The 14,590-nt window shown below is 35.4% G+C and overlaps 1 protein-coding gene across 1 annotated transcript; it reads left to right on the top strand.

Annotated features, from left to right (window-relative positions):
- The first annotated feature begins 9,130 nt into the window (after positions 1–9,130).
- Positions 9,131–13,415, top strand: LOC134272881 (fascin-like). The gene is made up of 4 exons (XM_062755052.1): positions 9,131–10,078; positions 11,708–11,867; positions 12,329–12,624; positions 12,741–13,415. Exons 1-4 carry the CDS (start codon positions 9,241–9,243, stop codon positions 12,944–12,946), a joined length of 1,500 nt encoding a protein of 499 aa, XP_062611036.1. The 5' UTR covers positions 9,131–9,240; the 3' UTR covers positions 12,947–13,415.
- Positions 13,416–14,590: the final 1,175 nt, after the last annotated feature.

Genomic DNA, 14,590 nt, shown 5'->3' on the forward strand with positions numbered 1-14,590 from the left:
TAAACACGAAATAAGAACCAGCTATTTGAAGTGAAAATGTAGATAGTTAAAAATATTTTTAAAAAATATTTTAAAGCTGAAATAACTAGTACATAAACACAAATAATTTTTTTCAGGTACCTAATTATACATAATTATTATATATAAAAATCGGGGAAAACGAAATTAAATTTAAACTAAAATTTGAAACAAGATGGAAACACTTTAAATAATACTAGTATTTATAAAGTCACAAATTTTCTATATGTCTCTTCCAAGAAAGCTATTTTTTCTTATAAATTTTTATTAGTGCATTAACAACTGGAATAAATCATAAATAAAATTCAACATTTAAATAGACTATATGTAAGAAAAAATGATTTAAAAGTATCTGCTTACCTTGCCTGGCCACCTGTCAAAATAATTATAACTCGTATATCTCAATTAATAGACTTTATAAGCTTGGTCACATGACTTACCTGCATTTTATCATACATACCCAATTTCATGACTTCAAGAACAAGAGGCCCAGGGGCCACAGCGCTCACCTGAGCACATCAGCTAGGAAAAAACACATAAGATCAGAACTGAAATTTAATTTAAGTTGGGGGTGGGGGGTGGGGTTGAATTTTAACCCCCAAGGGGATCATAATTTGAACGAACTAGAATCTACATTACCTGAGGATGATTCCATACAGATATTACTAATCCTGGCTTTGAAGTACTTGAAAAGAAGATTTAAAAAGGTTTCCCTATATATTTCTATATAAAATCGGCCATTTTGGCCACACCCTTACCCCGGGGTCATGACTTGAACAAACTTGAATCTACTCTACCTGAGGATGATTCCACATGAGTTTCATCTTTCCTGGCCCAGTGGTTCTTGAGAAGAAGATTTTTAAAGATTTTTCCTATATACATGTATTCCTATGTAAAACTTTGATCGGCCTTTTGGCCCCGCCCTACCCCCGGGGGTCATGACTGGAACAAACTTGAATCTACACTACCTGAGGATGATTCCACATGAGTTTCATCTTTCCTGGCCCAGTGGTTCTTGAGAAGAAGATTTTTAAAGATTTTTCCTATATATTCCTATGTAAAACTTTGATCGGCCATTTTGGCCCCGCCCTACCCCCGGGGGTCATGACTTGAACAAACTTGAATCTACTCTACCTGAGGATGATTCCACATGAGTTTCATCTTTCCTGGCCCAGTGGTTCTTGAGGAGAAGATTTTTTAAAAATGCCAATAATTTTTCTCTAAATCATGATTATCTCCCCTTGGAAAAGGGCGTGGCCCTTCATTTGAACAAACTTGAATCCCTTTTACCCAAGGATACTTTGTGCCAAGTTTGGTTGAAATTATCTTGAGAAGAAGATGAAAATGTGATAAGTTTACGACAAACAAAACTGACGGACAAAATGTGATCAGAAAAGCTCACTTGACAGGTGAGCTAAAAATCAGAACAATTCGTTCCAGGTATCAATGCTCGCAAGTACGTAGAAAGCTCGGTTAAGTGGACATACCCTAAGGCTGTTTCTCTTATGACAATAAAACTCGGAAAGTAGAAAAATTAGAACTGATATTTGAAGTTGATTAAAAAAAACTGACTTAAACATTAAGACAACCAAATCTAAATGTTTGTTTGGCTGCAAGTCAGGCATACTTAAAGCACATTGAAAGATGGGTTTTTTGTGTGTGTTAACCAATAAAAAATGTGAAAATGTAGAAAAAAAATTAAACAGATAAATAAAATTGACAAGATCTCTACAACTCGTAGGAGAAAAGAAGGAAAGGAAGAACGTTTTTAGTACATGTTTGTAATGTATAAAGTGCAGGTCACTACTGCCAAACCATTGATGCACTACGTCAAAAAAAAGTTAAACAACATTCTAAAACATCTTCTTATTTTCAAAATTAAAGAGTGGAAAATAAATGAAGTGGTAAATAATTTTTGAACGATTGCCACTTTATTTTGTATATATTGTATGCTGGAACAAGTTTGCTGTCTAACGAATGGTTAAATTCTAGTATCTTGTCCGTTTTCCTTGCGCACTGCAGAGACCACTTCAGATGGTTTCAAAAGAAAGTCAAAACCCCGCGCTCTTCTATCTTTGCGATTCTTCAATCGATTAGGATCATTAGCAATGGTGATGGGAGTTTGTAGAAATCTGTCGCATCCTGACGTAGGGTGTATCTTGCTATAAGTTTTTTGGTCTTATTGCTCTTGGACAGTCCTCAGCTGACCTAGATTTCTTCTAGAGTCACGTGGTATCGGGGTTGGGGGGAGGAGGAGTCCTACTTTTTTCTCTCGAAACATTTACTTTTACTACTGAAAATGTTCATTTAAAGGCTGATAAGAAGCTGAGAAACATATGTCCTTACGGAATGAGATTTTTTTTTTTGGTCAATCTCCTATTTTATCAAACTTTTCTCCCCCTTTCAAACCCAAAACTACCTGCTAATTGTTATTACAGTTGTTTTGTGGACATAGGCAACATCAAAAACTCTCATACCACAGGCACCTGACGTTACTTATTTTTCTTTTAATAAAAAAAATATATACCCATAACTAAAAATAAACACCTTTTTTATTATGAGTTATGGGTATATTTTCTTTTATTAAAAGAAAAATAAGTAACTTCAGGTGCCTGTGTCTCATACCTGCAGACATTGACAAACATTTGTGGAAACTCTCTCTCTTAAGTCCTTTTAAGTGACAAAGACGCACTTCCATTATAGGCATTTTGTTTCATATAAGACCACCTCAATTCAATGAGACGTAAACTAACACAAAAATCCCCAAAACTAAATAACAATAAAGTTCTTTTATAAATTATAAACACATGTTCTGCTTCTTTCTTGTTTATGTTTACATTTTACCGGCTGTGTTCGATTTGCTAACAATTACTTACGCTCTTACATCACTGAACACGAACGCCCATTGAGCTCATTTTCGTAGGTTAAAAATACCTTTTTTGCGTAATTACGCAAAACTCTCGCGAACGAAAGCGAAATGATCGCGTCATAACGCGAAACTTTTTGCGAATAAACGCGTTTACTAACTTTTCCGTTATAATGCGTATCTTTCCCGAATTAACGCGAAACTTTCGCGTTCTAATGCAAAACTTGCGCGTTATTTCGCGAAATTTTATGTATACTGAGTATATACATAGACCTAACTTCTATGGTATATAGTAACGTTAGTCAGAGATCTTTGATCTTGACTGACAGATATAAAACATGAACGCAGACGGGGACTTCTAGGAATTTATAAATGATCTTTCCTCAGAAGATGTAAAGGAGAAATGGTGCGAGAATAATTATGATAGATATAGGTCTTCATATTTTTGCATTTTATTTCAAAAACCCTACTAATTAATATAACTTATATTAAAATTAAAATAATTAATATATTGTATATTAATTTTAAAACATGTATTTTTAACCTATGAAAATGAGCTCAATTAGCTTTCGTTAGATATTTACGCCATTGTTCTTACATGTACTTTCGTATGTTAAAAAATAAAAATTTCAAAATTAATTTTTTCGCGTTAGAACGCGAAACTTTCGCACTGTATATCCTATTATGTTGGATCCACTAAATAAATAGATATGAGATCACGAATGGAAAGAATTTATACAAAGCACGAACGATAGAAATCATCCATTCTGTGGGACGCCCCATCCCCTTCTCGGGATAAAGAAAAGAATAGAAAGTAAAAATGTCATTGATGGTCACTTAGAGTGCTAATATATATATATATATATTCATATACTGATGGTTATCTACAGTGTTTTTTTTTATACATATACTAATGTATACTTGCCGACATTTCAAACGCATTTCACGCTCTCGCAAATTGTTTAGGAAGCACATTGTGAAAACAAGTTTTCTAAGCTTATTTGCCATGGGGTCAAGAAGAGAACAAACCTCAAACAACTATTTCAATCTACTATATTGCCGGGTAAGTTCAAAACAGTGCCATGTGTCAAAAGTTCATACATGTATTTGGTTAGGCATGAATTAGAAATGTCTCTTGGCAGTATAATGTCTGTAAATTAAAGCAATTTATAATAACTTTAAATTTAGAAAAACATTAATGTAGTTATCCAAAGCAATGAATCGGGGAAAAAAGCCAAATCAAGAAATGAAATGGTGTACTTCAACAAAAATACTTATCGTATATATAATATCGATAAGGCTGAATGAAATGAATTTAGTATAATCACACACACACACATATATATATATATATATTTAAAATTTTTAAAGTTCTTTTTAATGAAATGAATGAATGATGTTGTTCTTCCAAAAGATGAAACTTATCGACAAGACAGGACAGGATTATAGCTACTGTAACAAGTCGAAGGGTTTATAAACTCTTCTGATGAGTCACAAAGAAGAAAAAATACATTTCTTTATTAATGTCTACCAAACATAGGGTAATGAAATATTTCGACCCCCCCCCTTTTCAAAAAAAAAAAATGGACGGAAATATTTATATGCTACCATGCCTATATATTCTATAGATTTTGATTGCCTTAGTCAGGCAAGCTTTTTGAAAAGTCGATTTGCATTTAAGTAATAGTATAAAATAACATTAACATTTTAGTTCACCTGAGCCGAAGGCTCAAGTGAGCTTTTCTGATCACATTTTGTCCGTCGTCCGTCCGTCTGTCTGTCTGTCCGTCCGTCTGTAAACTTTTCACATTTTCGATTTCTTCTCAAGAACCACTGGGCCAATTTTGACCAAACTTGGTACAAAGCATTCTTGGGTTAAGGGAAATGAAATTCTTAAAATGAAGGGCCAAGTCCCCTCACAAGGGGAGATAATCAAGAAAAGGCAAAAATAGGGTGGGGTCAATAAAAAATCTTCTTCTCAAGAACCACTGGGTCAGAAAAGCTGAAACTTACGTGGAAGCATCCTGGGGTAGTGTAGATTCTAAATTGTTCAAATCATGACCCCCCGGGGGTAGGGCGGGGCGACAATGGGGAATCAGTTTGTTCAGTTTGTTTACTTTTGGACAATTCTTTGTTAAACTCAGTTTGTGAAATTTTAGGAAAATGCTTTGTTAAATTCAGTTGTTCTAAATTGCATTTGTGAAATTCATATTTTTGGACTTACAATAAATTCTAAATTTTGAACCTGACTTATCAATTTGACAATTTATTACATGGTAATTCGTTCAAAGTTTTACATAGAAATATATAGGAAAAATCTTTGAAAATCTTTTTCTCAAGAAGCACTGGGCTAGAAAAGCTGAAACTTATGTGGAAGCATCCTGAGGTAGTGTAGATTCAAAATTGTACAAATCATATCCTCCGGGGGTAGGGCGGGCCACAATGGGGAATCAAAGTTTAACATAGAAATATATAGGAAAAATCTTTGAAAATCTTCTTCTCAAGAACCACTGGGCCAGGAAAGCTGAAACTTATGTGGAAGCATCCTGAGGTAGTGTAGTTTCTAAATTGTTCAAATCAAGACCCCCGTGGGTAGGGCGGGGCCACAATGGGGAATCAGTTTGTTCAGTTTGTTTACTTTTGGACAATTCTTTGTTATATTTACATAGAAATATACAGGAAAAATCTTTTAAAATCTTCTTTTCTAGAACCACTGGGCCAGAAAAGCTGAAACTTATGTGAAAACATCCTGGGATAGTGTAGATTCTAAATTGTTCACATCATGACCCCCGGCGGTAGGGCGGGGCCGCAATGGGGAATCAGATTTTAGCATAGAAATATATAGGAAAAATCTTTGAAAATCTTCTTCTCAAGAACCACTGTGAAAGGAAAGCTGAAACTTATGTGATAGCATCCTGGGGTAGTGTAGATTCTAAATTGTTCACATCATGACCCCCCGGAGGTAGGGCAGGGCCACAATATGTATTACAAGGAGGTAATCTGGTAAAGAACAGCTTGATCAAAGCATCTCAGGTGAGCGATGTGGCCCATGGGCCTCTTGTTAATAATATTTCTAAGCAGGAATACAAAACGAAAAAGGACAGGCCGTGAACTTTAATTAATTCAATACATTTATCTGATCGAGATTTCTATTTATTTTTTAAGGTCCATTTGCTGGGTAGGCACTGAACGTTCAAAGGTAGAATCAACAATTCATTTTAATAAATTGAACTTTGTTGACTTCGTTCATTGTCGACAGAAACTCTCGACTCTACTACAGTAAGTTTTGTCCTCCGCCTATAAATACCGAAAGTCATTTTCAACACAGGATACATGTACCTGTCTAGTAAAATGTTCACAGACAATGAACCGTTTGTGTTCACAGAAATTACTGTTTACTTACATTACGTAAATTACTGGAAATATTAAATGAATTCGTTAACTTCTTCTTGGTTTAATATAATGTTAAGAATATTTTAATCCAACACAAATTGTATACCTGCAAATCATCATTTTTTCTATATAACATCTAAGGACAAATCACACTAATGGCAAAAAGTAATCTACAAATAGAGCTCTTCAGTGTTTAGAGCTTCCTTCAAACACTGTCAGAGGGAAAAAAATCGGAAAAGTACTTTATGATAAATATCGCCTAAAATACAATATAGCCGTTGAGATTGAAAGCAAATATTTTACAAAGTCATGTTTTAATTATCTACTCCAAATTGTTTTTGAAATAACATTTTACCAAGATTCTTTTTTTAACCCCTGTGTATACAAAGCGGCTACATGAAAGTGTCTGACGCGTGACCAGGCAATCGTTTTCAAAAGACACAAACAGACACTGTCAATCAAATCAGAAGCTATTGTTTTTTTTAATGATTGACAGGCGGTAAATTATTGATTTTGAATCAGGATTTTGGGAGCGTTAACATAAAATTGGGTGTTTAACCAAACACTGTCAGAGGGAAAAAAATCGGAAAAGTACTTTATGATAAATGTTGGAGGTGAAAGGTTTAAAATGTCGGAAATGAAAACAAAAACAAAAATGTCGGAAATGAAAGGAATATTTTAAGATTTTCGGAAATGTAATCAAATACATGTAAGCTGAAACCCTTGGGCCTTGTTATCATAGACATATATCTAACATGTTTATGTATATATACTCGTACATGTATAATCCTTCTCCAAACTCCGACTATCTAAATCTTAGTACGTGGTAATAAAATCAATCTGATTATTAACATCATGCAGACCTTATTACGCTCCTACAGTCGAGTAGTCGCTGATTATTAAGATCTTTGTTAAGCTCAAATTCGGAGCGTATAACGAAGATCTAATTTTAATCAGACGGTATAAAAATTAGATCTAATTCTTCAGGTGAGGAAAGAATATACAAAGATGGATAACTCATTTTCTGTGACCGAATTACGTTTTTCTTTGAGGGGGTGTAAAGTTATGCATATGTGATTTTTAAATTTAACAATCATGTACATGTAGCATGTTAGACTTTGAGTACTTTTGATTTGGTAGAAAAAATGCTTAAATGTTTTTGATCTTACCAAGGTTTGTTACGGTAAACAATCTATGATATAGTTTTTACAGCTACATCTGATCTCGTCTTTACTTATCAGAAGACGAGATCACCCGTGGGTTTCCGACGATGCAGCTACACCAGCCCAAGGGAAATCAATGTCCGTGCTCTTTGAGCTTTGGTCAATACTAGCCTCCGGGGCTAACAGGACCAGGCGCGGATCCAGGAATTGAAGTTAGAGGGGGCGCCAAAAGTAGGCAAGGGGTCTGGTGGCGGCCTTGAGGCCCCCAGTGGGTCCAGGGCAGAGCCCTGGTGGGGGCCCAGGGTGCGAAGCCCCCGGAAGCTCCTGGGTTCTAGAGATTTTGTAGGGTAGAAATGCGGTTTATGAAATATTTACATTTTCTGAAACTGTTAACTTTGACAATTTTAATGAGACCGAACACTAATATGATAGACTGGAATTCAGTTAATGAGTTTGAAAACTTTTTTTTTAAAAATTGTTCCAATTAGCCTCGAGATTAAAAGGTTATGGTATTTGGTCTTGGTGAATCTAGAAAATAGTGAAATTCGTTGAAGGAAACCAAAGAATGTAAGAAAAAAATGTGTAATACTTCAGGGGTAGCTGCAATAATGTATCCCTCTCCGATTTTTTTAATCTGATGTTTTGGGCCACTCTGCAAAAAAAAAAAAAAAAAAAAAAAAAGGGAGTTGCTACATTTTGCAGGGGGTGAATTTATTTCAGTAATCTTGAGAGTTATCTCGCTTAGCATATTCAAACATTTTTTAACAGCCCCCTTCCTGTTTTTTCCCCATATATAACTTTTACTTTTACATAACCCAGCCCCATGAAAACGGATTTTTATCAAGTTTGGACACCCCCTCCCTTATATGGTAAATTTTTTTAATAGGGTGATAAAATAAAATTGGTATGGTATGATAAATTATAAAGTAGGAAAATCTTTAGGAAACGTAAAATTATTATATCTTGAAGTTTATAGCACATCATTATTAACATATATGAATTACAAATATATAGACAAACACATAGGACACAAGATGCATAGATCACATTTTTCATTTATCAGCCCCTAAAATATAAAGCTCAGAAAAGTTTTGGACACTTACAGATAATAGTTGTACTACTTGAAATGTTGATAATTTTTTTCAGTTATAATGTATCGACTATTCGTACATTGTCTACATGTTAAGTTCATACGTCAAATATACACTATAAATTGAATTTAATTTACTCATTTTGTTAAAATTATTAATTTTCAATATTCTGCATGAATATTGAACAGATTTTCATGAATTTTAACCCCCTAAATTTAATTAGTTCCATGACGTCGTGGCGCAATTAGAATTATTAAAAATCTATTTTCATATGTAACATGTTACTTTACAAAAATTTCTTTATCTACCACGAATACATGTACATTTCACCTGTCAGCTAAAATGTGTATCTTTCACCTGCTGTAATGATAAAGATAGGTTAAAAGCACGTTATATGATACCCTCGCACCTACAATATTGCTTTTCCCACATAGATTTTATGTATGTGTACTTGATTATTGATATCACTGAGTTAGGTCTCTGGCACAGGGAAGTCATTCATCACGGTACAAGTCCACACGCAGTTCTGTGTTTGACATATTAAAAAAAATTCTTAAAATTGAGTATCTTTCACATTGCGTCGATCGACCAATCAGGCTGCGCCGTGCTTGACTGTTGAACTGTCGCGGTTGACTTGAGCGAGGCGCGGCTCCGTGTGTTCATATCGCTGTAGCAGAGAGACTGAGGCGAAGGCCATCACAAAGGAGCAATGTCGGAGACTAACGGAATAAATGGACACAAGTCGACAGGACTGCAATGGAAAGCAGGCCTCGTCACCAGTACCAATACATACTTAACAGCAGAGAAATTTGGATTTAAAGTCAATGCGTCGGGTACTGCTTTAAAAAATAAGCAGATTTGGACACTGGAGCAGGATTTGAATGAGGAAGTTGTGTATATTCGTAGTTTTTTGGGACGTTATCTGTCGTCTGATAAATATGGAAATGTAACGTGTGAAGCTGAAGAACCCGGACCCTCGGAGAAATTCGCCATAGAATATGCCAAAGGCACGGGAAAGTGGTTGTTCCGACAGACACAGTATGGGAATTACTTGGGAAACCAGGGAGAAAATGTCAAATGTTTTGCCAAATCCCCTGGGGACTGCGAGAGTTGGACTGTTCAACTGTCGATCCATCCTCAGGTTCATTTACGTAATGTTAACCGAAAACGTTACGGTCATCTCAAAGACGACGAGCTACAATGCACCGAGGTCATCCCGTGGGGACAAGACGCGCTCATCATTCTAGAGTTCGTGGAGGGAAAGTACGCCCTGAAAACCTTTGACAATCGTTATCTACATAAAGATGGGGGTTTGGTGGAGACACTGGACGACTCCAGTAAATTCACACTAGAAATCAAATCGGGACAGATCTCGGGTCTGGCTTTTAAGGATAATGACGGCCGATATCTGACGGCGGTGGGCTCCACTGCTTCGATGAAAGGTCGAAATAAAGCCGTCACAAAAGACGAACTGTTCACAATAGAAGAGAGCCATCCACAAGTACTCGTAATTGCCCACAATGGGAAACTAGCCTCAATTAAGCAAGGTAACGTGGTTAGGGTATTGACAAATATTACTTCTGTATGCATGATGAATGAAAGAAGAAAGCATACAGTCTCGTAATTGTGTGTTTTCATAATTGATGCAACAGTCAGTGAGTGAGTTTGCTATAAACTGTGTGTAATTATCATCTCATGTGAACATATAATGAAAAAAAAATCGGGCAATGTTAAGCGACAGCTAAAAATACACACATTTTAATGTTTCTGTCAAACCCGACATTTCATTCCATTCGCTTTTCAAATGACTCATGGTCTTTGTGTTTGAACAGATGCAGCTTAAAAGCAAGTGCAAGCAATCGGATTTGACCCATTAATTCAACATAAACCCCCAAAACTTGTCGTCTGCCTTTTCTTGTGAAGTAATTCCTAATTCGACCTTCGATCAAAGTATGTTAAAAATTATTCTTCCCGACATTAATGGCTTATTTAGACCATTATGAATCACGCGTTTTTCAAATTTTTTTTCCCGAATATTTTTTAAGAGAAGCAAACCACGATCAGACGGCGTCTTATCATGGACGATCTACAGGATCGTTAGGTTTCGCTGTGCGTGCTGTTTTGCATTTGCAGCAAAAGAAACGAATCAAAATAAAAACGAACAAAACCATCAATAAAGTATTTCCCTTAGCGTAGAAGAAGCATGTTCTTGTGTCGTTGCGAGTGAATAATTGTAAACAAAGGCGATCAATATTCTCATCCTTCCATTCTCTTTTGTAATTGAAATACGTCAAAATCAGTTTTAGCAAAGCCGTCAAAACAATATTGGATATTGGACCTCGAGCCTGGCTGTGTCTGAAATCTCTAGAACACTTAATATACATATATATTAATTTTTGAACTTTGTTCAATTGAAGCACCAGAGAGAGAGAGAGAGAGAGAGAGAGATTATATGATGTAATTCTGAGTTGTGTGCTTACACGTGCTTTATATTAAAACCACGGTCGCAATTCCCCGCTGTTTAAAGCCAATTTTCCTTTATCATGATAAGACTATATTAAGCGTATCGAATATCGAATGCTTTCTCCCTTACTCATAATAATCACAGTCTTCTGGTACACCGAAGTTTTCCTAACCCTGCAAATTTAGCGGCGGTCTCTTTCTTTGACGGCTTGTTAGCTGTTGATAAGAAAAGTATTTTTGTTGAGTGACTTGTTTAGTTGCGGAAACTGCCCACTTGACGCAAGAGTGCCGATAAAGAGCTGGTAGACAGACACAAAGGACTTAAACTTTTACTTTTCACGGAAGCTTAAATATTAAAACATAATACTTCCGATCTGTGTAAGTTAAACTCTTGGTATGTGTTACACTTGTTTCAAATAAAAACATAAATTTAACACATAATACCGAAGAAACGGAGCATAAAAGAAACCATGAAAAACAAAAATATGTAAAAGACACCTTCATGCATTGCATATACATGATGGTGTATATCATATAACCCCAGTATATTTTCAGCTTTTTAATAGTGGCTTTAAAGAATCTTCCGTCTTTTCAATCTTATCACATGAATAACACACCGCTTAGTAGAGACAGGATACATGCTTTTATCCCTATTCCATATAACAGGAACTCGGTACTAGGAATAATCAGGGTTCTGTTTTGTCTTTTTGTAGGTATTGACGTCACAGCCAATCAGGAGGAGGAAACTGACAGGGAGACATTCCAGATGGAGTATAACCGTGACAGCGACACCTGGGCCTTCCGCACGATCGACAACAAGTACTGGGCCCTAGAACCCACCAGTGCCGGCGTCCAGGCCAAGTCAGCATCCATGTACGTGATAGTACTGGTAGTTATATTAGAAAAATCAAGTACTGGTAGTGATAGCAGAAAGCCATGTACCAGTAGTGATATATTAGAAAACCACGTACTGGTAGTTTTTATCGCAGACTACTCAGATACATGACACACATAACAAATACATGTATATTCTTGTGTCACTTGAGAAAAAAAATAAATTGTATTTAATATAGTTTAATATTACCATGCACACCAATATAAGAGCTTGGTTTGGAGACATATAAAAGTACTTGAGAGACTTGTAAAGAAAGCGCTTCTCCTTATCTGTCCGACAGCCCATTCTTTCTACACAATTCTCCGATGAAAGATCCTTGATACATGTATATTATTATTAAAAAATCTGTATAAATTCTCTGGACTCTAGGCAATCTCTTACAACATTAAAAAATATTCAAAGCTTAAATAAATCTAAATTTGTCAATTTCTTTTTATAGAACGCCTAACGCTTTGTTTGGTCTGGAGTGGCAGGGTGATGGAACCGTTGCCTTAAAGGCTAGTAACAAATCTTACATCTTCAACAAGGCCACCGGAAGTCTAGTGGCGGCATCTGACTCAATTGGCGAAAAGGAAAAGTTTAAAATTCGAATCGTTAATAGACCTCTGTTGGTCCTTAAGTGTGAGTACGGATTTGTTGGGGTCAAGGTCAAATCTGAGGAGTGTTGCTGTAATAGAGTGACCTATGATCTTATTCAGTTACAGGGATGTAAAGATGGGACATACACCCTCAAAGGTAAGAAGAAGCGAAAGTTATAAGTTATAACGATTAAATTCCTTTTAAAAACCTAATACGGAACTGTATTTTTTCCATTTACTTATGTATTTTACAAAGGAATGTCTGTTTTGCAGCATCAAATGGGAAGTTCTTCAGTATTGCCGATAATGATTTGTTAATGCTTGATGGGGACGGACCAACTCCGTTTATTATTGAATTTATGGGAAACTCAAAGATGACAATCAGAGCACCGAATGGAAATCTTCTCAAAACGGAACAAAACGGACTGATCAAGGCCAACGGAACGGAAGTTAATGCCAGCACTCTGCTGGAGTTCTAAGTCTGGGAGTTCCGAACCAGATTACATCTACAATGGGGACCAGCTCATCCAAGCTTGGGCAGTGATAACTGTAATCTGTTGAGTGTAATCAAAATTTATGTTATACCTAACGTGTTTCATACCATCTTCATCAGTATTGTTGCTCTCTTGTTACCAGCTATCGATTAAAACACTGGTCAGTTTAATTCGTTTCTAGGAAACACAACGAAAAGTCGGATTTTATGCAGACTGCATAATGCAGAGTTATTGAAATAAGAGAATGACTTGATATTAAGAGTGTGATGCAGTCTTTGGATCAATATTCTTATGTTATTTTATACAGAGACATATTCTGCAATTCTGTCTACACGCCTACTTTTTTTTGTTGCTTAGCTTTTATACGGAAAAAAAACAACGTTTCATCGACTTCAATGATATTACAATGTTTTCCATGTTTTTTTTATATAATGTATTAAATAAGAAACATTAATATTGGTTTTCGTCATATTTTTGTGAATAACGACAGAAAACGTCAATATTGGCTATTCTGGAACCTAGCCAGACCCAGCAATTGGGAAAAATACTTTTCTTGAAAATTTTATCACAATCAATAACAATAGTAATCACCAAGCCCACAAAAGCAAGTTACCGAAACATCAAATACTGATCCTGTTTCTTCTCTCTCTCTCGCTCTCTTTCTCATTTTGCAAAATCGATTCTGTTGAGAATTGTTTGATCTAGTACTTACACCTTGCTTATCTGAACAATACATACATTAGCCTATGAATTTTTTATGTCCGGAATTACTGCATTTTCTGTAACTTTATCTTGACTTTCTGGTAATTAATTGCCCTGCCACTGAGTTTCAGATCCAAACGAATTGTAGACCAAACCCTAACACGATCTGTACAAAAATCCAATTTGCTTTTACAATGGGTCAAAGGGATATGGTCACCAACTTTTGTTTACTTTAACAGGTGAAAAAATCTTTGGACACACTTTTCCTTTTTGCCAAAGTTATGGTATTTCTTATACTATGTGCAGTACATTACAAAATATACTATGTAGAACCCCGAATTTCAAGGGGCGAGGAGTGTAAGTTAGAATGTAGTTATTTAACATCGGCAATCTTCCGGTGACCAAAGACAGAAATTAAAAACAAAATTAAACCGAGAAAAAGCTACAGATAAATAAGTTGATACGACAAGCTTTATTTAAAGTCTACATTGCAACAAGACTTTTAACTGGCATAAGTAACATAATTTGAATATCTAAAATTGTAATGAATATTCTTAAAACTTTATCTGAGACACATCCAAAAAAAAAAAGAATGTGTATAATTCTAAAACATTCATTGGCTATGCTGTGTAATCTCCTAGCTTCTATAAATTATAAGGTATTTTTGTTTTATGTAACAATACAGCGTGTTAATCATTTTTCCTCAATACAATGCAATCTTTTGTAAAGCACGTAGGGTACATTCTTGAATACTTTAGATTTTTTTTTAAAAAAGTGATTCTTAAAAAAATACCAGACAAATAGGCAAAGAAGAGAAATTTGACACAATGTGTCTATAAAATAGGATAATTTTGTTTTTGTTTGGTTGTTTATTCACTCTCAGACCATGCAATGGAATGCCCTATGTATTACTGAAGCAATACTACT

The sequence above is a fragment of the Saccostrea cucullata genome, unplaced genomic scaffold (assembly GCF_032062105.1).
Source record: "Saccostrea cucullata isolate Sc308-1 unplaced genomic scaffold, CSIRO_AGI_Scuc_v1 ctg154, whole genome shotgun sequence".
Classification (NCBI taxonomy): domain Eukaryota; kingdom Metazoa; phylum Mollusca; class Bivalvia; order Ostreida; family Ostreidae; genus Saccostrea; species Saccostrea cuccullata.